Raw genomic sequence first — 24,022 nt, forward strand, 5'->3', positions numbered from 1 at the left:
CCAATCGGGTCAGGTTGGTTCATTTAAAACAAGCCACGCCCCCTGGCGCTCCATCCAGGAGTTTCTGTTGACATTTATTTAGACAAAGAAAAATACCGTTTGATGACATCGTCAGCTAATTAGCATACACAACACACCGCCCCCCCGGAACCGATGAAGGTCCAAACATGTGATGAATCCTGAAAACGCTGATGGAGCAGGAAGTTCTGGGTCCAGACTGGGCCGTCTGGGTTCCGCCCAAGGGGGGTGGGGGTCCTGGGTGAAACGGGAAGCGGTCCTTTCGGTCCGGATCACCAGCGGTTTCACTTCCTGTGAAATGAGAAGACGTTTCGTCGTGACCCGGGTCGGAACTAAATTGGGATCAGCGCCGGGACTGGACCGGTCCTCTGGGCTTTACCGGGCGGGCCGGTCGTGGTTAGAACCCCGGGGGGCCGGGCCGGGCCCCGTTGTGGTTCTGGAGCAGCCGCTGCAGCTCCTTGAACTGCTCCACCGTCCGGTCCTTCACGTCCGGGTTGGAGATCTGCAGCCGGATGCTGTCCGTGGACCAGCTGAGTTCTCCTGAGAACATCTCGGTCAGGATCCGGGCCACCACCGGAACCACCTGAGGGACGGTACAGCGATTCACAGTGAAGACGCGGAGCAGGCTGGCGGTGGCGGCGCCGATGCGGTTCCGCCAGACCTGGACCATGATCAGTTTCTTCTCTTTGGGCTTCCTGTCGGGCCAGTCTTCCCCGAAACAGAAATAGAGCTCGAAGGGCGGCGGGTCGGGAGCTTCTCCTTTCTGGAACTGGATCAGTCCTGTGGACAGAACGACGGGTCAGCACCGGGGCCCGGTCGGGGGCGCTCGGCGGTTCCGGCCGCTCGGTCACCTTGGAGGAAGTCGTTGAGGCTGAACACTTTGACCTTCTTCTCCCGCTCCATGGGGTTCGGCGGGCCCAGGTCCGGTGTGCCCGGTCCGGACCAGAACACCTTGCACTGACAGAGGCGGACGGCGTAGATGTCCTGCTGCCAGAGCTCCAGGATCAGACCCCGGTCCATCACATCCAGCAGCGCCGCCGTGTAGAACTGCTGCTTCTGGTTCTGCACCGCAGACGTACCGGGGAACAGGACCTGCTGCAGGGTGACGGGTCCGAACAGGTCCACCTGCTCCGGGGTGGGCTCCAGGTGGCCGTAGTACAAGCGGCAGCCCTGCGGGTTGCTGACGGTCAGCGAGCCCGTTGTCCGGCCCCGGTACTGGAACTTCAGGTCCAGATCTGTAACTAGAGCAGCAGAGCGGACCGGGACCGGGTCCGGCCACAGCTCAGCCATGGTCCGGGTCTTTGCATTCGAATGAGGGGCTAACGGGGGGGGGGATCAGGATGACCCACCGGGCCCGTCGCCCCAGAACCGACCATGAAACCACGCTGGGCTAACAGCTATGCTAACCTCAAAGGTCGTACTCACGCGGGACGCTGCTCAGGAGGTCGTACTTGCAGGGTTGGTTCTGAGGGTCCCCCTGGTCCTGGACACCCCCCATGTTACTGGTCTCCATCTGATCCAGCGTAGGGGGGGCAGCTGGAGCGGGCAGGGAACTGAAGTCCTGGATTCCACTGGAAGGTCCTGCAGAATGACCGAAGCTGGCCGGACCCGGAGCCTGGAGGTCAGAGGTCATGGTGACTTCTCTTTCCGGCTGCGTGGGTCCAAATGTCCCGTTGGACGGCTGGCTGAACCGGGTCACTGAGCCGAAGGGCGGGGGGTCGCCGATCTGAGCGTCTGGGGAGACATGACACCATCGGGGTCCGGCTAGGACCCGAGGAACCTCGGAACCAGGCCGGGGTTCTGGGCCGGCCCCCGTGGGACGTGAACCTGGGACTTACTGAGCGTGAGCTCCATGAGATTCGGCATCTGAGGACAAAGCAGGTTGTTGGTTCACAGAAATAAGAGCGGGCGCCATTTTTAGACTCTTCATTCCTCACCTCCTCCTCCTCTTCATCAGCCACACCTGAAACAGAACACAACACCCGGTTGGACCCCAACAAGGACTCCCCAGGAGATGGACCGACCCGCCCGCGCTGTGGGACCCTCACCCTGGCTCCCGGGCCGCTCGTAGGCCTCGTAGATTTTGTACGGTTGCACCGGCGTCTCTTTGGTTCCGTCGTATTTCAGCTCGAACTCTCGGCTCTTGTTCAGAGCGCAGCGAAGGTTGGCCTTCCACTTGGCCGGGTCCGGTTCGTCCACGCCTTCCTGATACTTGCCGGTCTCCAGAGCCCAGGCCTGGAACCGAACCGTCAACCGGACCGGAACAAAACATCAAAGCTCAACGTGAGGCAGGGCAACAAGGGAACAGACGAGCAAAATGAAGGACGTCTAACGGATACATGACTGTTAGCCGAGCTGTTAGCCGGGCTGTTAGCCGAGCTGTTAGCCGAGCTGTTAGCCGAGCTGTTAGCCGAGCTGTTAGCCGAGCTGTTAGCTGAGCTGTTAAGGACTTTCAACGGAAACAAGACCGCAAGGGCTTTTTAGAAATGCTCCTCTTAGACAGGATGTTTGACTGTACTTGTACTTTAATACACGCTACTGTGTGACTGTACTTGTACTGTAATACATGCTACTGTGTGACTGTACTTGTACTCTACGTTCTATGTAATAAATATATTCATCATCATCATCGCCGAGCTTGGGGGGGGGGGGGTCAGGATTTAATAAAATGTGTAGTAAAAATGGAAGTAGCAAAGGTCGGCGAGCAGCCAATCAGGACGCCAGAAGTCGTTTGTATGACGGTGCGAAACATAAAAACAGGAAGTGAACAAAGTTCCACAGTTCCTTGTTCATGGCTCGGTGTCTCTATGCTGTTAGACTGGAGGACAGACCGGCGTCCCTCAGGGTCCTGGTCTTGGACTAGAGGACAGACCGGTGTCCCTCAGGGTCCTGGTCTTAGACTAGAGGACAGACCGGCGTCCCTCAGGGTCCTGGTCTTGGACACAGAACACCTGAAAGCTTTCAGGCCTGAGCCGATCAGGTTCAGCTGATGCTGATGAACCTGATTAGATCCAACCAGGGTCCGTCTCCATTAAAGGCGTGTCTCCAGCTGGAGCTGCCTGACCAGGTACCTGGTCCTGGTCCTGGGGACCCGTTACCTTGAAGACGGTGCTCTCCTCCTCGGACGCCGCCGCCTGCCGTGTGGCGTGTTTCCAGGGGATCTGGAAGAGGCGGCGATCCGGACCGAGCCACTGAAGACCCGGGTACCTGCCGCTGTTCACCTGAGCCAGCAGCCAGGGCTTCAGGCGGATCCTCCGGGGCTGGACGCTCATGGGGAACAGGTGAGGGGGCGGGGCCCAGACCCGGCACCTGGTTTCTGGTTTCCGAACAGAACCTCGTTTTGGTTTAATGAAAGGAACATGCAGAAGGTTTCATTCTTAATAAGCACACCTGTTTAAAATATCAGCTCACCTGGTCGCGCTATGATGACATCATCACCGGGCCACTCTGCCGTTAATAAAGATTCAGGTTTAATTCTGATACTGAACGTTTGAAGTCGAATCAACAACGAGGCGATCGGTGACCTCAGGTGGGCGTGTCCAGAGTAAAATGGGCGGAATATTCTCGCAGGTAAACTGAGAGCTGATGACGGGTCGGCTCTTCAGAAGTTTTAAAACGTTTCAGTTTCCGTCACGGGATCAGATCCAGGATAGACCGCATCGATCCGGATCAGATCTGATAGACCGACTCGACGGATGCCGCCGCAGTGATTATAATGCCGGCCTCACCTGGTCCTGGTCCTGGTCCAGGTCGCCTCGCGAGTCCTTTTGAACGGCGTCTCAGTGACGTCACTAAGCGAACGAAACAACGTGAAGCCGCTGAGACGCCAGAAAGAGAGTCTGAGGGAACTCCGAGCTCCGTGTCCGATCAGGCAGCGACAACTTCCGGTTGGTGGCGAAATAAGAGCTTCTGTAAAGCATCCGTTTCAAAATAAAAGCATGAACAGTCTCGACAGGCGACTGACGGTGTAAATACAAACAGGACAGTATTAATACCAGTTCGGATCCTGATTAATTAAACCAAACATAAGAAACAGTCTTAAAATAAACCGCTTGAAATGTGATCATTTTAGGTGATCCTTCAACGAACCGGAAAACGGGTGTTCGGCTTCCGCTCTGACCAGCAGGGGGCGCCGCTCGAGCAACGTTATTTATTTATTGTTTGTTGTCGGTTTGTTGTGTAGAAAACAAAAAAGATGACCTTCAGCCCCGTAACAAGGAAAGAAACATTTAAAATGAAATAACAGAAACTAAAAATAATCAATAAATAATCAATAAAACCTTTAGCTTCAGACTATTTATTTGTGCATGAATAGATCTATAAATATCACTTCCCTCAACACACAGCGGCTGATCAATATTTGTCTGGGCTCTGATTTTGCTGCATGCAGATTATTGACACAATGATTTCAAATCAATAAACCGATTGATAAAATTTCATTCGTTAAAACGTTTATCATGAAGTCAAACCAAAGAAAAGTCTGTCCTGACAGGTATCCTTACTCCGCCTGTAACCCTACCTGTGCCCCCCCGCCCCCCGTGACCCCCCCTGTGGCTCCGCCTGTAACCCTACCTGTGCCCCCGTGACCCCCCCCCCTCCGTAACATCAGACAATCTACGGGCTTCACAGGCTTCTGGTTTTTCTACGACCGGCACCAGATCGGATCGAGGTCTGGATCTTCCATCGGGGTCACTGATGATGATGTTGGGTGATGAAGATGATGATGGGGGAGGAAGCTGAGAGGGTCTCCTGGTGTAGAGTCCTGGTCTGGACCCCGATGGCTCGTCGTGTCCGAAAGCTTTGTTGGTGTGTGAAGCCTCATCCGAAGAGAACTCGGGTCGGCTGGAGGTCACCTGTCGGGCAGAGGAAGTCTGGTATTGGGTCCCAGAAGGCCTCGCCTCGGAGCCTGGACCCCAAGGGCCTCGCCTCGGAGCCCGGACCCCGAAGGCCTCGCCTCGGAGCCGGGACCCCGAGGGTTTCGCCTCGGAGCCCGGACCCCGAAGGCCTCGCCTCGGAGCCCGGACCCCGAAGGCCTCGCCTCGGAGCCGGGACCCCGAGGGTCTCGCCTCGGAGCCCGGACCCCGAAGGCCTCGCCTCGGAGCCCGGACCCCGAAGGCCTCGCCTCGGAGCCGGGACCCCGAGGGTCTCGCCTTGGAGCCTGGACCCCGAAGGTCTCGCCTCGGAGCCCGGACCCCGAAGGCCTCGCCTCGGAGCCTGGACCCCGAAGGCCTCGACTCGGAGCCTGGACCCCGAGGGTCTCGCCTCGGAGCCCGGACCCCGAAGGCCTCGCCTCTGGCCTCAAACTTGAGACCCGTCTGATCGGTTCCTCGGCGGGTCGGGTCGTACCACGTTGGGATGTCGGTCGGCGGTGACGGTTGAGTGTTCGCTGGCGTCTCGTTGCCGTCGTCTCCTGAAGGTCCGAAGCAGTAGAACCAGAACCGAGGACAGAACCAGAATCAGGATGGTTCCGACGATTCCTCCCGCCAGCCTGCCGTCCACGTCTCCAAACAACAGCTGCTCCTTGAACGCACCACGAGGAACTGAGGAGGAGGAGGAGGAGGAGGAGGAAGAATCCGTGGTTCCTGCCGGCAGCCACAGACGTGATGAAGGGCAGTCCACTTCAATTCCTGGTCTCCGTCTCACCTGGCTGTCCTCTCTGCAGGACCTCAATGTCCACCGAAGCAGAAACCTCTTCTCCTGATTCGACGTCTCTGGCAACCACCTGGCGGGCGGAGAACACAAACGAGGGTTCAGGTGGGAACCCGCCGGGTCTGCTGGGTTCTGGTGGCGCCGGGGTCGGTTCTCACCCACCTGTAGGATGTGTCTGTCCAAGGCGTGCAGCTGGTCCGCCCTGGCAATCAGAACCCCCTGCTGGGTGACTTGGTACAGTCCAGATGGGGGGTGGAGCAAGTAGTGGATGTTTAGATTACGGCCCTGTGATTGGACAGCAGGTGAGACTGCGGGTAGACCACGAGGTGTCCTACGGGTGAGACTGCAGGTAGACCACGAGGTGTCCTACAGGTGAGGCTGCAGGTAGACCACGAGGTGTCTCACAGGTGAGACTACAGGTAGACCACGAGGTGTCTCACAGGTGAGACTGCAGGTAGAGCACGAGGTGTCCTACAGGTGAGACTGCAGGTAGACTACGAGGTGTCTTACATCAGAGAAGTCTTGGTCTGACACCTGGACCTGCAACACCTGGTTCCCGTAGGTGGAGATGATGGAGGCGGGGCTAGGGCTCTGGATGACGAAACCTTTATAGATGGTTCTGTTGAAGACCGGCGGGTGGAGGTTCTGGCTGAGAACTCTGACCAGAACCGATGCCACGCTGTACTTGAGTCGGTCGTTCTCCTGACACACCTGCAAAGAGGGAGGGACAGGGGCGGGGACAGGTAGACCAGACCTGGGACCTTGATCCTGTTGTGATCACTTTAAATTCAGCAATAAACAGGAAGTGGTTTCATTACCATGACGACGAGTGTGAAATTGGTCATCAGTTGTCGCTTGCTAACAGGTCGGGTTAGCCGGAGTTCACCTGTCCGGTTGTTGATCCCAAACCTGCCATGATCCTCACCTGTGGCACAGACACGCCTGTCCTCACCTGGACGGAGCGCCTCCCTCTGTACAGGTGTGTAGTACAGGTGTGTGAGCTCGCTGACCTGACAGGATGCTGTAGAGCAGAGGTGTGTTGATTCCTCTGTCTCCATCCTCCGCTCTGATTGGACCAGGAGAGAACTCCAGAACCGCGTCCTGAAACGTGAACCGTGGACATAACACGGCTGCCCGGACCGGCGCCCGGGGGGGCGGGCCCTGATCCTACCTGCTGCTTGTGTGTGACGTTGGCAGTGTAGGCGGGGCTCAAGCAGACGGGAACACCTGGAGTCACAGGTGTGCAAGGCAGGAAGTGAGGATACTGGTCGTCTCCGTCCTCGATGTCCACCGTCAGGACCGCCGAGGTGTTGAACTCCTCCGGCGTGTTCGCTTCCTGCGGCCGGGACAAACACGTTTGTTCTAAGGAGGTTCTGGATGGCCCATGTTGACCTTTGACCTCGTGGGTTCAGTCAACGCTACCTCACCTGAGCCCAGATGTTCACCTGCAGCTGACGTCTGGTCTCATAGTCCAGAGGCTTGTCCAGAACCACCTTTCCACTGTTGGGTAGATCGATCCTGAAGAACCAGGCGTCGGGCTGCATGCCAGAGGTCAGAGGTCAAAGGTCAGACGTGGCCGTGGATGTGTGGGCAGGCCTGTGCTCCGCCTCACCGATGACGGGTCGATGATGTAACTGATCATGTCTCCGTCTGCGTCCACCGCCTTCACGGCGAAGACCACCGAGTCCACCGGCGTCAGCTGAACACAAGGCGAGCGTTGGCGGCCGTTGCCATGGTAACAGGGACGCGGCATCCATCTTTTACCTCGCTGACGGCGAGCGGCCGGACCGTCTCCGGCAGGAAGTCCGGTCTGTTGTCGTTTTCGTTCAGGATCTCCACCAGGATCCTGGAGTGACTCTGGGGGGGGACAAACAAGAACCTTAGACCCAAGGGCGCGTCCACCGCCGTTCACACCTGTCCACGTCCCCCACCTGCAGGACATTATGCTCAGAGCAGGTCAGCTCCGCGATCAGCACCGCGCCCAGAACCTGAGACAAACACAGCGATGTGATCATCCAGGTGCGCGGCCCCCCCCCCGGCGTCCAGGTCCAGGTGTACCTCTCGGTCCAGGACTCTGGGGGCGGAGACGTTCAGCCGGACGGTCCGGCGCTCTAAGTAGAACCAGTCGGCGTCGTCCCCGCTCAGACACAGCCGCACCGCCTTGTCGCCCGGCTCCACGCCGATGCTGAGGGTCGAGACGAGCCGACCCGTTGGGCTGTTCTCTCTGACGGCGGCGAGGATGTCCGACCCCCCCAGACAGAGACCGGCTGGGGGGGGGTTAAGGGTTAAACCGATCCTGCTATTGATTCGATGCCGCTCACCTTTCCTTACCTGCAGCGACGTGATAAGACAACCGGAGCGCCACCTGCCAGAGCAGCAGCATCATCAGGAGGCGGAGCCAACAGTCACCTGCTGACACCTGTGAACCGGGTCAGATGGGCCAACGTCTGCTGGACTGAGAAACAACAACACACCTCTCTCTCTCTGGTCTACACGCAGTGGCTGTCTCTCGCCCGCCTTCCTGCTCGCCGCCTCATGTCATTGGTCGATTCCTCAGAGAGAACGGTGTGTGTGTGTGTGTGTGTGTTAGTGCAGCTTACAGAGCATTAATGAGATAAGTAGGCCAACATGCTGCAGGAGGCGGAGCCTCAGGAAGAACCAAAGTACTCCTGGAAAATATTCCTACTAGGCTCCGCCCACTCGCCCAGCGTTCCGTTTCCGAGGCGATGCGTTTTGGTGTTTGATGACTAAACCATAACGAGAATAGATTGGGAGGCGGTCCTTAAAGGAGGCGTGAACCCGGAGACGATCACTGATTATTGATCGGTGGGGGTGGAGAAGCACAGATCTCCTGTCCCAGTCTAAAGACCACCAGCCGAGAAGACGGGCGTCCCAGGCCTGGTTTCACCTCGTGGTGCCTTCAGGGCACGGAATAAAATCAGAAACCCAACCTTCAGGTTCGTCTATTAAAGTCAGAATACAACGGCGTGGAAACGGCGCCGGACAAAAGATCCGCTCAACGTTCCATCGGATCAGCCCCAGAACCGCTTCAGAACGTGGCGTTCAGGTCCTTCGGTTCCTCTGGGTGTTCTCTGGCGTCAAAGCCCTGACAATCAAAACGATACATGACACGTTCCAGGACAGATCAATACCCGCTAATACCTGATCAAATACTGTATGAAAACACCCAAAAGCACAAGTTCACATATTTGAGTCTCTGATGCTCAAATTTAAAGACGGTAAAAGTATCAGCACATCGTTAAAACCTTCAGAGTAAGAGACTGACGCCTGAAAAAACTTCAAAGTCAAAGTATTTCAGTCTGGTTCCTTCCGAGGCTTTGGTCAGGAACGTGGTTTTTCATCTTGGTGCCGGATCGGACCGATCCTAAATGATTGATCAAATCCCAATGACGTCTCATGATGACATGGGAACCCGTCCCGGGCCGGTCCGGCTTCATGTCCGACAGCAGAGCAGTTTATGGAAGACGTTCCTGAACTCGGCGTTGAAGGCGGTGTAGATGATCGGGTTGACGGCACTGTTGACGTATCCGAGCCACGTTACCACGGAGATGAGGGTGGGGCCAATGTTGCATGGCTGACACAACACCTTGGTGACGTGGACGACGAAGAATGGCGTCCAGCAGGCCAGGAAGAAACCTGGAGACACGAGGAAGGGCAGGTGAACTCGTGGATATAACACGGTGTCATCTGCATAGAGACGGATCCTATATTATTTATACCATTCAATTAATCTGGATTCGATCAAAACCAAACCAAAAAGAAGCACAACTCCAGACACGGCTGGACGGACACGTGTTTCACCGTCCTTCATAAGCTCCACCTCCTCCAGTCGCTCCTCCTCCTCAGGAAACATTGAGCAGGAGGACTTCATTGACTCGACACCTCCTGATGAAGGCGGCGCCCCTCGGAGTTGGAGGTGTTTAAACGTGGCTCTGGTGTGAAGCTGCCGCCGACACCATAAAGTGGTTTCCACGGTGACGCTTGATTAAAGGAGGATCTATTTTTACCGGGATCACAGCTCCGCCAGAGTAAAACGTGAAAAACAGAACAAACTTCCAGCAGAGGAGGAGGGAGATCACGAGGATGGTGGTGATGATGATGATGGTGATGACGTGCCGCAGCGGCAGCCCTCGATGTCATCATGGTGACATCATAGTGTGGGTGGAGCTCTAACTTGCGACCTTGAGGTTTTTGATTGTTCAATAAAGGAACGACTCACCGACGACGACCGGAAGGACCTTCATGGCTTTCAGCTCCCTCCCGCTGACTCTGCTGCTCTTCGTGTTTCTTCCTCCTCTCTTCGTCTTCATCACGCCGTTCTCCCTCCGGCTGCCCGCCCTCCTCCTCTCTGTCGCCTCGCCGTCCGACATGCTCTCTATCTGTGTCGTCATCGGGTCGCTCTCCGCCACAACGGCGGCCCCGTCGAGTGGCCCCTCAGACATCGGGGTCGCCGTGGGCGTCGTCGTGGACGCGGTTGATGGGGAGGTGGGGCTTAGGCTGCTCGGAGTAGCGTACACCACTTTCCCTTGCCTCCCTGTTGACGAGGCCTTAGCTCGCCGTAAAGCCGAGCCGAGGCGTGAGGAGAGACCCGGACGACGGGCTCGACCCGCCTGAGAGCGAGTCCGTCCGCTCCAGCGCCGCAGGCCTCGGAACGTCCAGTAGTACAGGAAGAGCATGACGGGACACGGCACGAAGAAGGAGCACACGGACGAGTAGACCACGAACCGCTCATCCTCCAGTTTGCACACGGTCGGATCCCGACCCGGCACCCGGTTCAGCCCGAAGATGACTGGACTCGCCACGCCCAGAGACAGCGCCCAGGTGGCCGTGATGAGAGTCAGCTGGCGGATACTGAACTGGTTCCGGTTGTACTTGAGAGGGACGACCACCGCGATGAACCTGGAATACAGGCGGGGATGAAGAGGATGAAGAGGAAGCAGCAGGGACATTAGCATGGGACGCTAGCGTGGGATGATAGCATGGTACGTTAGCGTGGGACGTTAGCGTGGGACGTTAGCGTGGGACGTTAGGGTGGGACGCTAGCGTGGGATGTTAGCGTGGGACGTTAGCGTGGGACGTTAGGGTGGGACGCTAGCGTGGGATGTTAGCGTGGGACGTTAGCATGTTAGAGTGGAAAAGTCTGCCTGGCGACCTTCAGAGGTTAAACACGAGTAATGGAGAGGAATCATTTAACGACGCTTCAATTAAAAGCTTAATTGATTAATTAAGTTCTATTAATGAGTTCAAAGTCTCTGTAGGAGAAAATCTTCTCAGCGTTAATTATCTCCGCTGCTGATTGGATCCTGGCTGATGAGGTCATCATTAGTCAGGCGTGTTTGGAATATAAGAAGGGGGGGTGCTACAGGGGGGCTCACCTGTCCACGCTGATGGCACACAGGTTGAGGATGGAGGCGGTACAGAGCATCACATCCATGGTCATCAGAGCGTCACAGATATAGGAGCTCAAGGTCCAGACGCCGCCCAGAAACTGAAAGTACAAGGATCAGTCCGTGGTCAGTGTAGGACCCGGTTCCCTCCTAACGGGACCCTGTAGGACCCGGTTCCCTCCTAACGGGACCCTGTAGGACCCGGTTCCCTCCCAACGGGACCCTGTAGTACCCGGTTCCCTCCTAACTGGACCCTGTAGGACCCGTTTCCCTCCCAACGGGACCCTCTAGTACCTGGTTCCCTCCCAACGGGACCCTGTACTACCTGGTTCTTGAGGTCTAGTACCCGGTTCCCTCCTAACGGGACCCTGTAGGACCCGGTTCCCTCCTAACTGGACCCTGTAGGACCCGGTTCCCTCCTAACGGGACCCTGTAGTACCTGGTTCCTTCCTAACTGGACCATGTAGGACCCGGTTCCTGAGGCCTAGGGACCGGTTGGTGGTCACTGACCTCGGAGTAGACGAACAGCGGCAGCACCAGGACCGCCAGCAGCAGGTCGGCCACCGCCAGGCTGATGATGAAGTAGTTGGTGGCGGTCTTCAGCGAGCGCTCGGTGAGGACGCTCACACACACCAGGACGTTCCCCAGGATGATGACCAGGATCAGGGCCACGCCCAGAACCAGGGCCACGTAGTTGTAGTCCTTCAGGTGCGAGTCACCTGAGCGGCCACCAGGCGTCACGGCGTCCATGATGAAGGCCCTGAACGCAACAGCTGGGCGGCGTTCAACATGTGTGTTCAGGCTCACCTCAGCGTTTCCTCAGAGCTCTGATTGGTTCAGCCTCCAAGGCCTGGTCGCTGCCTGTGCTCTGATTGGTCAGATGTCTGGCTCCACCCATGACGCTGGTTCTGCTGGTCGTTGTTCTGGTCTCTGTGAATAAACAGGAAGTTGTTTGTTTGCTTGTGTGACCATCGCCTGCAGCTCCTGGGTCTGCGTTCCTTTGATGCCTCGCAGGTAGAAAGGGGAGGAGCTTAAAGGTCAAGCTGTCTCCGTCAACAACCTGCAGGTCAGTTCATTGTCGGGTTTGTTCAGAATAGTTAAAGACGTCAAACAGACGTGAGACGGACGTCAGACGGACGCCAGACAGCGTTAATTTGGCGTCCTCACACGGCTTGTTTGATGTCGGCGCTTTTGTTCGTTGAAGTGTTTCCTCTGAATAACGGAGCTCCTCCTGTGACGGCTGCCACGACAACCGGCGTGTAAACACACACACACTCACACACACACACACACACAGGGCCTGATTTAAAATATGTCTACATTAACACCTTCACTGTTACCATGGCGCCCTGAGAGGAAGGCGAGCGCCAGCGTTAGTTAACGAAGTCTGGAGACAATCGGAGACCCCCCCCCCCACAAGAAGCCCTCCGGCCTCCCATTGGTTCTTCTCCGCCCTCCCATTGGCCAGTCTCCGCCCTCCCATTGGTTCTTCTCCGCCCTCCCATTGGCCCGTCTCCGCCCTCCCATTGGTCCGTCTCCACCCTCCCATTGCCCGTCTCCGCCCTTCCATTGGCCCGTCTCCGCCCTCCCATTGGCCCATCTCCGCCCGCCCATTGGTTCTTCTCCGCCCTCCCATTGGCCCGTCTCCGCCCTCCCATTGGCCCGTCTCCGCCCTCCCATTGGCCCGTTTGAGCGACACGATCTTTGACAGGACGTTTCTTTCATCACTGATCGCCCCATAGGATCCAGAACTGTCCTCTCGCCGTCAAACCTGCCGACTTGTGGAAGTCGTCCGGAGTTCAACGCAACCTCGGCCCGAAAGCTCAAAACCACAAGAACTGAAGTTCTATTCAAACGCCACAATCTTTATTTAACGGAAACCAGAATATTAGTCATGAGAGTTCAACTCATCCATCCATCCGATCATCCATCCATCCGATCATCCATCCATCTGGTCATCCATCCATCCGATCATCCGATCATCCATCCGATCATCCGATCATCCATCCGATCATCCGATCATCCATCCATTCGTTCTCTCTCAAAACAGAAAATGTCTGAATCTATATTTAGTAGAATCACTCACATCTTCTGCGTCTCCTTCACACCTCCTCTCCTCTTGCTTAATTCACCTCCTCTGCTCCTCCTCTCTTCCTGTATCTCGGTTTCTCCTCCTGACTCCTGCTCCCAACTGACAGAAACTTTTGTTCTCCTCCTGTATAAAAGGCTCCAACATCCAAACGACATCATCGCCACCTCCTCGCTCCGTGATTGGCTGGCGGTGGGAGGTGATGCAGGAGTCCCCGCCCCTCCCCCCTCTCTCCGTCTCTTCTCAGCAGGTTGCTCCTTTTCACCTCCTTGCGGACCACGATGGCGTTTTAACAAGTTCTGTAGGAGTCTGGGTGAAGCGGTTGTCATGGAAACGACCTCCCAGCTGTTTTCACACCAACATCCGGGAGAAGAGAAGAAGACAGTTTGTTCCCATCACTCCTAAAACCTATTTATGACATCACTGTGATGAAGTAATCAATCAGCCACAGAGCAAATCAATTCAAATAATACCAATGCTAATATTAATACTCGTCCAGCATGCTGCCCCCTTGTGGGCGCCAGGCCTCCACAGCCGAGACAAGTCCAGACTGAGCGTCACGCTAATCGATCATTATTCCTTCCGCCGAGGGAGGCGTGGCTTATGTGATGGCCTGATTGATAACTCTCAAGGTTCTGTTGACATTTTGGTGCTGATCCAGAAGAGATCCTGGATTCTGGTTCGTTTTCATTTCCTTTGCTGTAAATGGAGCTTCAAAATGCGTTCCTCAATATCTCGGTTGATTATTGATCGATGTTTGATCGCGGTACCAGAACGAGAACACAGCTACGATCTTTCAGAACCAACTCCAGCAGAATCCTTCCTGGTGGGACAATAAAGGAGACAGAATGAGTAGGTAGGGAGCAAAGGGAGGAGACAGGCGGGAGCAGCCAGGCCAGCCAATAGGAGCGCTCCCTCCGAGACAGGAAGCAGGTAGAACAGGCTGGTCCAGCTTCAGGGACTCTCAGTTTCTGCCCGAGTCTGTACGAGACGCCGAGGAAGGAGGACGACGAAGACGAGATGGCTGTGAACAAATGCATCAAATACCTGCTCTTCTTCTTCAACTTCCTCTTCTGGGTGAGTCTGAAGTTCGATTCCCGTTCCTTCCAGGAGGCCAGACTCCGGGGGCTTCGCTTCAGCAGGTGCATGTGATGACCTCATGGTTCCAGAGCAGGGCGGGGCTTGTTTTAGTGGTTCAGGGTCAGTTTCTGCTTCTGTCAGACCAACGTGTGTTTGTTTAAAACGGCGGCCGCTTCTCCCTCCGAGTCGGACCCTTGGGCCTCCCAGGTGTTCTCCTTTTGTCGACCTCTGCCTCGGGATCAGACGTTAACCCAGTTTCAGGGCGTGGCTGAATGTTGTGTGTCAACAAAGTTGGGAAAACCAAGTTTCCTAACGTTCCCCGCTGTTTTCCACATCCACCCAGGCGTGGCTAAACGTTAGCGCCGCTCAACCCCAGGTTGTTGCTCAACGCCGGCCGGAATGAATGAAATGTTTTGGGTTAATCAGCCATCACAGCAACTATGAAGCTAAGTTTTAATTTTATTTCTAATTTTCAGTTTCTGTGGCGCCGAGTCGTGGAAGTGAAGCGGGCAGAACATTTGTAGAATGTGAATTCAATGTGTTTTCACTTCAACTCTATATGCTACGCTATGCTATGCTATGCTAGGTTTAGGCAACCAGATCACTACATGGGCTAACGGCTAAATCGTTGGTCAGGCAAGCTAGTGCAAGTCAGCTTACCCTGTGGCAAGTGGTTGCAATACGATAACAGGTTAGCTCAGTTGCTAACCGGACACTGAGATCAGTCTTAGGGGGCGGGGCTTATGTTAAATAGGGCTGGATGGCAGCACTGGGCTGTGTTCCATCTGAGGCCGGCCACTCCCCGGACGTGTCGCCAGCGCATCGCGGGGCGCTGCAGAACAAATGAACGAACAAAGATGGTTGTATTATATTTGCTCCGCCCCCCCGGCTTGGTCACCGGAGCGCCGCTGAAAGGAACCCGATGATTCACCGTCTGCCCTTTTGTTTTTGCTTAATGACGCGTCGCTCATCGAGCGTCTGACGGCTGGCGGTAAAACGGGCCTATGATGTCAGACTCGTCCGTGTTTACCTGAGGGTGGCGCTAGAGGGTCACCGCCCATGTCTACCTGTCATCCTGCCACAGATCAGCGGCTGCATCATCCTCGGAGTTTCCATCTACCTGAAAGTCAGCGAGAACAGAAACCTGGTGAGAAACGTGCCGACGCCCCAAATATTACTTTTACCCTTCCTACTTCCTACTTCCTGCTTCCTGTCTCCAGATCACCAATGAATCTCTTCCTGGCGTCGACCTGCTGATCGCCATCGGCGTCATCATCATGGTGCTCGGCTTCCTGGGCTGCTGCGGCGCCATCAGAGAGAACCGCTGCCTGCTGCTGCTGGTGGGCGTGGCCACGAGGCAGCCTCTGCTCCGTGATTGGGTGTTTTAGGATAAATAAGTTAATATTATCGAACGACATTCATTCATCTCTGATGGAAAAATCTGAAGTCAGTTATAATCCCTGAGTTCAGCCTTACAGGCGGGGCCTCGTTGGTCTGACAGGAAGTGATGTCATACGTCTGTGAATAATGTAGTCACTGTTTCTGTATGATTCACCCCCCCACCCCCCCCCCCCCCCAGTTCTTCATCAGCCTCCTCGTTATCTTTGTCCTCCTGCTGGCGGCGGGCATCCTGGGCGCCGTGGATGAGAACAAGGTAAAACAGGAAGTGAATCATTCTATCTTCCCCTGGTGGCTCATCTGTGTGTGTGTGTGTAGGTGAAGGACTTTGTGAGGGAGCGTCTGGAGAAGAAGTTCACGCCTCTGTCGGCTCAAACGGACGAGGTGAAGGCGGACCTGGAGAAACTCCAGCGGGAGGTGCACGCCCACACACACACGCCCACACACACACACACACACACACACCCTCACACACACCCTGACTTGGCTTTAATCCATAAGAAAATGAAAATGTTTCTGCTGAGACTCTCAGGAATGCTGCTGGCAGGCCGGCCAATCAGCAGACAGAAACAGAAATAGTGAAACAGAACCTGATTGGTGGAGGTGAAGACGCCATAGGATCAGTAGAAACCCACTAGGGGGCGCATCTGGAGCTTTGTTTTATTAGCCTGCAGGCAGAGGAAGTCTTTTATTCTGGCGGACCAACACGTTGTTGTTCTTCTGCTCCGTGGCCAATCAGCAGGCGCTAACGAGCTAACGAGCTAACGTCCACCATGTCTCCCTCCAGCTGAAGTGCTGTGGCCTCCTGGGGGGTCCACAGGACTGGACCAAGATCCCCGAGTCCTGCCGCTGCAACGCCACCGACACGGCGTGCACGTCTTCCAGGGTCTACTCCACGGTGAGTGCTGGCCCTTTAGGTGACCCACGCGCCGGGTCATCGTGTTTCTGCGTGATGATGTCATTGTCTCCTCCTGCAGCCGTGCTACGACAGGATCGTGGAGCTGCTGGAGCAGCACATGGAGGTGGTTCTGGGCGTCGCCTTCGCCATCGCCATCCTGCTGGTCAGACGACGTTTTATTTCTACTCCGAGACAAACGTTTCCCTGTTTTACGACACGTTGATTGGGTTTTCTCAAATGTCTTCGGTGCTAATTTTTTAGTGCTTTTAATTTGAAATTGTACAGGAAGTGTGAAATGGAACTGGCGTTTGTCCTCTGCAGATTTTCGGCATGGTCTTCTCCATGATCCTCTACATTCAGATCGGCAGGAAGGACTCCGGCACCGCCACCGCCGCCACATAAACCTGCATGGCCACGCCCCCTCCCTGACTGACGGCAGCCAAACGGCCGCGCCGTAACATGTAGGCGGGGCTTCTGTAACTCAACCCGTGCTTTTGTTGAGAATGAACGGAGTAAATGTTTTTCTTGAATGTACAGAAATAAAGTTTATTTCGTTATTTTAGTAAACAAGCAGAAAGTATCAAAGCGGCGCTTCGCCTTCATAACGGGAAACACCGCTGTTGTTGTTTTACAGAATCAGAGGGTCTTTGATGTCACGTGACCCTCAAGGAATATAAGAAATAGATTCGGTTTCTAAATCCGTCTGGGGGGCTGAAAGTATGGACGCCTGTTACTGCCAAAAAAAAACGTGTCAATAAAGTTTGATGTTTGATAGAAATCTAAAATTCTCCTTTATGAAATAACTCCCGATTTACATGGAGGTGACGTTCCCGGATTCCGGGCGTTGAGAGGCACTGAAGGGTTTTCCGCTAAAGCGTTCCCAGTCTGGGAACTCTGGACTCGGCGTTCCGGATGTCGGCCTCACCTTTCGTCCTGTCGGGGCTAATCGGGGAAACGCAGAATATTCCTCGGGATGTTTATTTTGTGGTGTCGGCTTTTTCCGTTTTTCTCTCCTGACCTTATTTTGGGACATTAAAGGTCAAAAATGTATATATATATATATATATTATTGTATAAACATAAAATGAGGACCTGAGAATCCTGCGAACGTGGAATAATTCAGTGATGCTTCTTATGGTCGCTCCAGAACTCCAGGGGGCGGAGTTTGACGGTGCGTTTGAATAATTGATGTGGTAATGGGCCGAAGCTAGCAGGCTAGCATGCTAAACGTCCACAGACGCCGTTCTTCACACTCTGTGTTTAATATTTTTACCTCTCAAACAGTAACAGAAAATAAAAATCAGGCCTTTCATCTCATTTGATGACATAAATGTCCTAAAATCTCGTAGATTAAAAATCGACCTTCGTTCACGTCCGTCCAGCTAAATTAACTGCTTTCAGGCCAGAAAGCCTGAATTAGCCAATGCTAATGCTAAGGCAATAGCTCTCTGCTGACAGCCCGGCTCCCCCTGGAGGCGGTAATGTTAAAGACACGTCATCGCTCGAACCCGACATTGATGTTTATGAAACCGTGACGGATGTAAAAGTTCCATCTGCTTCATCACGCCATCGTTTAACGCCATCATCGCTGCACGCACACACACGCGCACACACACACACACACACACACACACACACGCATGCATGCACACACACACACACACACGCAGCCACTCAGTCGGCCCTTCAGTTATTTTTAGGCTAACGTCAACATGAAGCTTCTAACGGCTAACGGCTCCTCGGATTCCTCACTTCTGTTTTTATCTGACTTTTACACGTTAAAATAAATGTTTTCATGTTTAGTTACTTAATTTCATCCAAGGTTACTTTAATTTTCAGGTTGTAATTGTCTAAAAGGTTTTGATCCTGTTTGAGCGAGGGGCGGGTTCTTGCGGTCAGCTGAACTCCCCCGAGGCTCCGCCTCCCACGCAGGAGCAGCTGTTTGATTGGAGGATGTTTCTGGAGAGGGTGCGTTGCTGTGTTTTATTAATAAACATTATTACATTCGTTCTATTCTTCATCACTCCTCTTCACCTCCTCCCTTCTTTTTTTGCTTCTTTCATTTCTGATCATCACCTCATCACTCGTTCCTCTTCCTCTGTCTCCTCTCCTCTTTTCCTGTCCTCTTCATTCTATCTTTTCTCATCTCTCACTCCTGTTTGCATTCCTCCTCCTCCTCTTCCTAACTTGGTCATGTTCTTCATTCTGCCGCCAAACAGTTCTGAGATTTAAACAACGTCCATCACACACACACACACACGCACACGCACACACACACACACACACACACACCGCTGGTCCCGGGGGTCTCGGTCATGGCTCGCTGCAGCAGTTACCTACGAGGACTCTCCATCTGTGTCACTGTGTTGCTACTGGTAAGCTAACTGCTAACTGCGTATTGATGACGTCATTAACTCTGAAATCAGCTTCACCCTTTCTTACCTTTTATATTTAACTGGATTAACTTTGTTATAATGTAATTTACTTGAGTCCGTTACTGGTGGCGCTGGGATCTGTGAGTCACGCCCCCATTGACCTGCACAGGTGTCGGGGGTGGTGATGATCGGCGTGGGGTTCTCCCCCATCGACGGAAACACACCTGTCGCTGAGGTAACGGCGTGTGTGTGTGTGTGTGTGTGTGTGTGTGTTCCTAAAATAGACATGTAAAATATAAAAGTTATTTTACACGTTTCTTTTTCTGACCCAAACGTTCCTATTGAATGTGAATTGACTACAACTCCCAAGATGCTTTTCATGTAAACCTGAATCCAATGACCGTGTGATGACATCATCGCTCCGCCCCTCCCAGTTGTTCAACCAGCTGTCCAGCAGCGACGGCCTGCTGGTCCTGCAGGTGTTCGGTCCGATCACGGTGGTTCTGTCCGTCCTGGGCGTGTGCGCCACGGCGCTGGACACCAAGACCCTGCTGCTGCTGGTGAGCCACTGACACGCACGCACGCAGGGGGCGGGGCTAACCTGCGGCTGTCTCCTCCAGTTTTCCGCGTTGACCTTTGTGGAGTTCGTGGCCCTGATGATCGTCGCCTCGCCGCTGGTCCAGGTTCAAGCTCAGGTAAAATACGTCTCTGCCGCCCCCTGCAGGCGACAGTACTCCCTACAGCTCCTGCAGTATCCAGTTTTAAGTCCTGTAACACCGCCCCCAGAGGCTGTTAGCGGTACTGCGTCATAGCAAACCGTAAGAAAAAGTCAGAACTCAACTCACTTATTTTTATGTATGTTTTGAACACATTTTTATTTATTTTACTAATTTACTAGTTGAATGCATAAATCTCTAAATGAAACAAATCCTCACGTTTCTTTTCTCGTGGCTGTTTTCCGTCAGATGGACGGCACCATCGACGAGGTGTTCCTGAACGTCATTCCACTCCACCGGCAGGACGATTACATCCAGAGCGAGCTGAGAAAACTGCAGGCGTCAGTAAGACACCAGGAAATGTAATAGATCGCTCCTAGCCTAGCGCATCATAGCTTAGCCTAGCCTAGCATCGTCTCTCACGCCTAGCCTTGCCTAGCCGAACTCAACGGAACATATCTTGGCCTAACTCAACCTAGCCTAGCCTAGCCTAGCCTAGCCTTGCCTAGCCGAACTCAACGGAGCCTGGCCTAGCCACTGAAGCTAGCTGTGATTTGTTTCTCAGGACTCGTGTTGCGGTTTGAGGAGTTTTGAGGACTGGGATAACAAACTTCCTGATTCCTGTTTCTGCACGCATCTGACTCCTCCCCCCGCCTCCAGACTGCAGCCGAAGTAAGATGTCAAACGTTTTGTTCTTTAAACAGTTGTTCAGGAGATTTTCACAAGTGTCGAGACGTTGTGGGACGTTCCGCTGCAGCTCAGTGGAAATCCTTCTTGGTGCTGATAATCACAAGGACTTCCCCGGATCCGGATCCGGCACCTCTTCCTGATTCTCATTGAGAGATTCAGATTCAGCTGCAGAAGTTGTTTTGTGGGACTGATTCTGAAGGACTACGGTGTGAAGACGAGGTGTAGATGTGCTTGTGCTCTGTCGACTCTCCTCCAGCCTGGGGGGGGCCTGCGTGATGCTGGACCTCCATCCTCCGGACCCGCGACCCGCAGATCAGCTCTGGGTTCACTCCGAGGTGCTGGCAAACCTCTTCCTGTTTTCGTGAGATGTTGACCAATGAGGTTAGACTGACTGTTGACCTTTTTGCAGCCCTGCGGGCCCATCTTCAAGCGCTACCTGGGCTTCCCCATCAAACTCAGGATCGGGACCATTTCCGCCCTCGCCACCATCGCGGTGAGAAATGAACCTTCATTTCGACCTTGACTTTCACACAGATGGAGTGACGGGAGAGTGTGTGTGTGTGAGTGTGTGTGTGTGTGTGTGTGTTTGTGTGTGTGTGTGTGTGTGTGTGTGTGTGCGTGTGCGTGCGTGTTTCAGATGGCGGCCATCGCTCTGTGTCTGGCGTTGGGTCTGGAGGACCACTGGAAGACGCCGCCGGTAGAAACCACCGTGGACGATTTCGACAGAGTGAGATATCAACCCAAACCTTCGCTCAGCTGACGATCAATAACTGATCATCAATAATCAACACGTCTGCAAGTTCATTAAAAAGCTGCCAGTGTTGGTATTGAACATGAAGGGGTTAAATGTGACGGGCTGTTGCTCACGGTGACATCACAGCAGACAGGAAACAGATTGGCTGTCAGGGGCGGAGCTTCCTCTGCTGCTGTCAATCTGCATTTATTCTAAACAAGTCAAAAACTACAAAAAAAACATCATTACACCATAAAATCAAAAGGAATTTTAAGTTATTAATTAATAATTAAAGTATAACTATATCATCTAAAAGAGGAATAATGTATTATCCACAGTAGAATCATGAAGGAGGAAGCTTTGCTGCTGATTGGCTCTCGTCGTTGATGGGCGTGCCATCAATAAAGCTGATTGGTCAGAGGTGTGGTCTTTTGGTGTAATTCCGCCCAGCGGCCACGGGGGGGGGCGGGCTTGTCCTGCAGCGCCTCGTTCCTCCGGTTTCATCTCGTTTCCTCTCGTTTCAGCGTTTGGTTCCGAGCGCCGCCGGAAACCCACAAACACCCAGAACCCGGCTAGCCAAACGCAGCGTCATGCAGCAAGAATGCTAATTGGATGATGTGGGCGGGTCCTGCTAGTAAAAACATCTTGTTGACATGTAAACAATTGCCCTCGGCTTTCAGATTGAGAACAGACCAGAACACGGGGGCCTAGAGGTTCTGGTTCCAGGTCCACAGTCACGACCAGACCCCGCCCCCCTCGTTCTCGCTGATTCCATGCAAGAACCGGGAAGGAGACGACAGGACAGAAGTGGACAGCGATTGGCCGAAAGGAACGGCCGTGTAGCCATGACATCATCAACAGCTAGCAAACAACAGAACACGACACAAACAACAAATGGTTGTACGTCGATTATCCAACACCGAGTGTGTCCTAGCATCTTACAATGATGAGTTAGCATTAGCGTCTCAACATAATGAGTTAGCATTAGTGTCTAACAATGAGCAAGCATTAGCATCTCATCATAATGAGTTAGCATTAGCGTCTCATCATAATGAGTTAGCATTAGCGTCTCATCAGAATGAGTTAGCATTAGCATGTTTCTCAGTACTTGAAGGTTTATTAGAGTACCGTATTGGCCCGAATATAACACGACCCCGGATATAATACGGCCCCCTCTTTTTCAAGACTCAAGTTTGAGAAAATACTTTTTGAACACTGATTTCAATTTTTATACAGAAAATAATTACAGTACATCTGAAACAAATGATTATAACAATAAATTCGAGAGAAAAAGCATGTTATTTTGCCACATTCAAATCATGCAAAAACTGTCACATCTTAAGATCTGAACATTTAAATATGTGAACTAAAGCGCAATCACATTTGTAAATGAATGGCTTCTGGTTTTTAAAATGTAAATAAACCAATCTACTGATAAAACAACAAAATTGCAATAACTGCATTAACCATCAAAGTGAAGTCTAACTGGGGGGATCATTGTTCTCCAGCGCCTCCGGGGTTAACTTCCAGACTTCGCTGGGGACAAAGGCTGAAGCGCAGCAACACAAGATGGACACCGGCCAGACGTGCTGAATCACTGAAGCTGCTTTATTTTACTTGCACTGTTAAACAAAACTCAGTTTCCTCCTATCGCTCGCATATCTCTGTCTCAGAGTTCTTTCTGTTGCTGCTCTGCGCGCTCTCTCTCTTTATCTCTCACACACACTCGCTCGCTCTGGCGGGACACGCCCCAGCTGGATGCGCGCACACACACACACACACACACATCCACACAAACACATCTCACCACATATGAATAAGGAAAAACATCGCAATAAAATAATGATAGGCGTTCGCTTTGGCCCGGGGAGTTCAGTTCACCATTAGTTGTAACGATATCTGGCGCCATCTAGTGTTCAGAATGGGTATAATGTCTAGACCCCGAATATAACACGACCCGACTTTTTCAGCCTAATTTCAATGCAAAAAACACCGTGTTTTTTGATCACCTTAGTTGCCATACTATCACCAGACAGGTATTTGTCATGTCGTTAATGTATAGGAGGAACAGTAACGGCCCTAGAATGCTGCCTTGAGGAACCCCACAGCTCACCGGGAGGGACGAGGACAAGGTTCTGTTTATGTCCACCATTTGAAATGAAATGAATGAAATGAGTCCTAATGGACTCCCTTCTCCCCGTTTCAGCCCACATCATTAAAAGCCTGACGGGACAAACGGAGCTAAACTGGATTGATCGGCGGCGTGCATCCTGCTCCCCAGCAGATAACCCGATTAGAAACGAGCGCCATTATCCCGATGGGCTCCGCCCACCCTCCGGCCGCTCTGACGGCGTGAAGCCGGCGCCGTTATCGGTGGATTCCGGGAAGGAGGCCAGGAAAAGGGTGAAGGTGTCCCGGATGGGGGGGGGGGGGGTTCTGGCTCCAGAATCACGATTCACATCACGGCCTCCAGACCAGCCTCAGACATAACATGTCATCCCACTGAGGACACGCCCCCAACGCCCACCATTAGAGACTGTTGCTATGATGGGAGGAGTCAGTTCGTGTGGTGGAGGAGGAGGAGGAGGAGGCGGAGGAGGAGCAGGAGGAGGAGCAGGAGGAGCAGAGGAGGAGGAGCAAAGGAGGAGGAGCAAGAGGAGCAGGAGGAGCAGGAGGAGGAGGAGGAGCAGGAGGAGGAGGAGCAGAGGAGGAGAAGGCATTCTGTTTCCTGATGTAAACAATCTTCCTCGTAACTCCGGCACATTCCTGACAGACACTCCCACCAGGACGACTCCCGTATCCTGATTGGCTGGCAGCCTCCCTACATGGGCGTGTCCAGATGTTTCCTGTGAGTAGAAAGATTCTCCGAGGGTTCTGGTTCTGGTTCTGGTTCTGGTTCTGAAGGGCTGAAGCTCTGATGTTTCGACTTTTACCAAACGGCAGAGATTCAGTTTGACTGAAAATGAAA

The 24,022-nt window shown here is 53.5% G+C and overlaps 5 protein-coding genes across 5 annotated transcripts; 2 read left to right on the forward strand and 3 right to left on the reverse strand.

Moving 5' to 3' along the window:
• Positions 1-60: 60 nt before the first annotated feature.
• On the reverse strand, positions 61-3,290 carry irf5 (interferon regulatory factor 5). Its single transcript, XM_068755579.1, has 9 exons — positions 3,117-3,290; positions 2,067-2,253; positions 1,956-1,981; positions 1,857-1,884; positions 1,444-1,752; positions 870-1,259; positions 680-798; positions 398-601; positions 61-309 (listed from the first exon to the last, which is right to left on the reverse strand). Exons 1-8 carry the CDS (start codon positions 3,288-3,290, stop codon positions 416-418), a joined length of 1,419 nt encoding a protein of 472 aa, XP_068611680.1. The 3' UTR covers positions 61-309; positions 398-415.
• Positions 3,291-4,586: 1,296 nt separating this feature from the next.
• On the reverse strand, positions 4,587-8,053 carry cdhr5-rs (cadherin-related family member 5, related sequence). The gene is made up of 13 exons (XM_068755529.1): positions 7,999-8,053; positions 7,726-7,934; positions 7,599-7,655; positions 7,432-7,524; positions 7,280-7,366; positions 7,095-7,205; positions 6,839-7,003; positions 6,678-6,768; positions 6,486-6,592; positions 6,178-6,378; positions 5,830-5,952; positions 5,662-5,740; positions 4,587-5,428 (listed from the first exon to the last, which is right to left on the reverse strand). The coding sequence occupies exons 1-13, from the start codon at positions 8,051-8,053 to the stop codon at positions 4,587-4,589; spliced, it is 2,220 nt and encodes a 739-aa protein (XP_068611630.1).
• An 827-nt stretch (positions 8,054-8,880) lies between these two features.
• Positions 8,881-11,825, reverse strand: drd4-rs (dopamine receptor D4 related sequence). Its single transcript, XM_068755258.1, has 4 exons — positions 11,586-11,825; positions 11,064-11,176; positions 9,908-10,587; positions 8,881-9,324 (listed from the first exon to the last, which is right to left on the reverse strand). The coding sequence occupies exons 1-4, from the start codon at positions 11,823-11,825 to the stop codon at positions 9,122-9,124; spliced, it is 1,236 nt and encodes a 411-aa protein (XP_068611359.1). The 3' UTR covers positions 8,881-9,121.
• Positions 11,826-14,119: 2,294 nt separating this feature from the next.
• LOC137910895 (tetraspanin-8-like) lies at positions 14,120-17,298 on the forward strand. The gene is made up of 8 exons (XM_068755317.1): positions 14,120-14,241; positions 15,329-15,391; positions 15,465-15,584; positions 15,824-15,898; positions 15,961-16,059; positions 16,430-16,540; positions 16,620-16,703; positions 16,862-17,298. Exons 1-8 carry the CDS (start codon positions 14,185-14,187, stop codon positions 16,940-16,942), a joined length of 690 nt encoding a protein of 229 aa, XP_068611418.1. The 5' UTR covers positions 14,120-14,184; the 3' UTR covers positions 16,943-17,298.
• Positions 17,299-18,855: 1,557 nt separating this feature from the next.
• On the forward strand, positions 18,856-21,465 carry LOC137911020 (23 kDa integral membrane protein-like). Its single transcript, XM_068755443.1, has 9 exons — positions 18,856-18,915; positions 19,085-19,150; positions 19,350-19,475; positions 19,536-19,610; positions 19,881-19,976; positions 20,197-20,264; positions 20,536-20,656; positions 20,731-20,814; positions 20,959-21,465. Exons 1-9 carry the CDS (start codon positions 18,856-18,858, stop codon positions 21,079-21,081), a joined length of 819 nt encoding a protein of 272 aa, XP_068611544.1. The 3' UTR covers positions 21,082-21,465.
• Positions 21,466-24,022: the final 2,557 nt, after the last annotated feature.

This window comes from Brachionichthys hirsutus, chromosome 22 (assembly GCF_040956055.1).
Source record: "Brachionichthys hirsutus isolate HB-005 chromosome 22, CSIRO-AGI_Bhir_v1, whole genome shotgun sequence".
NCBI classification, from domain to species: Eukaryota; Metazoa; Chordata; class Actinopteri; order Lophiiformes; family Brachionichthyidae; genus Brachionichthys; species Brachionichthys hirsutus.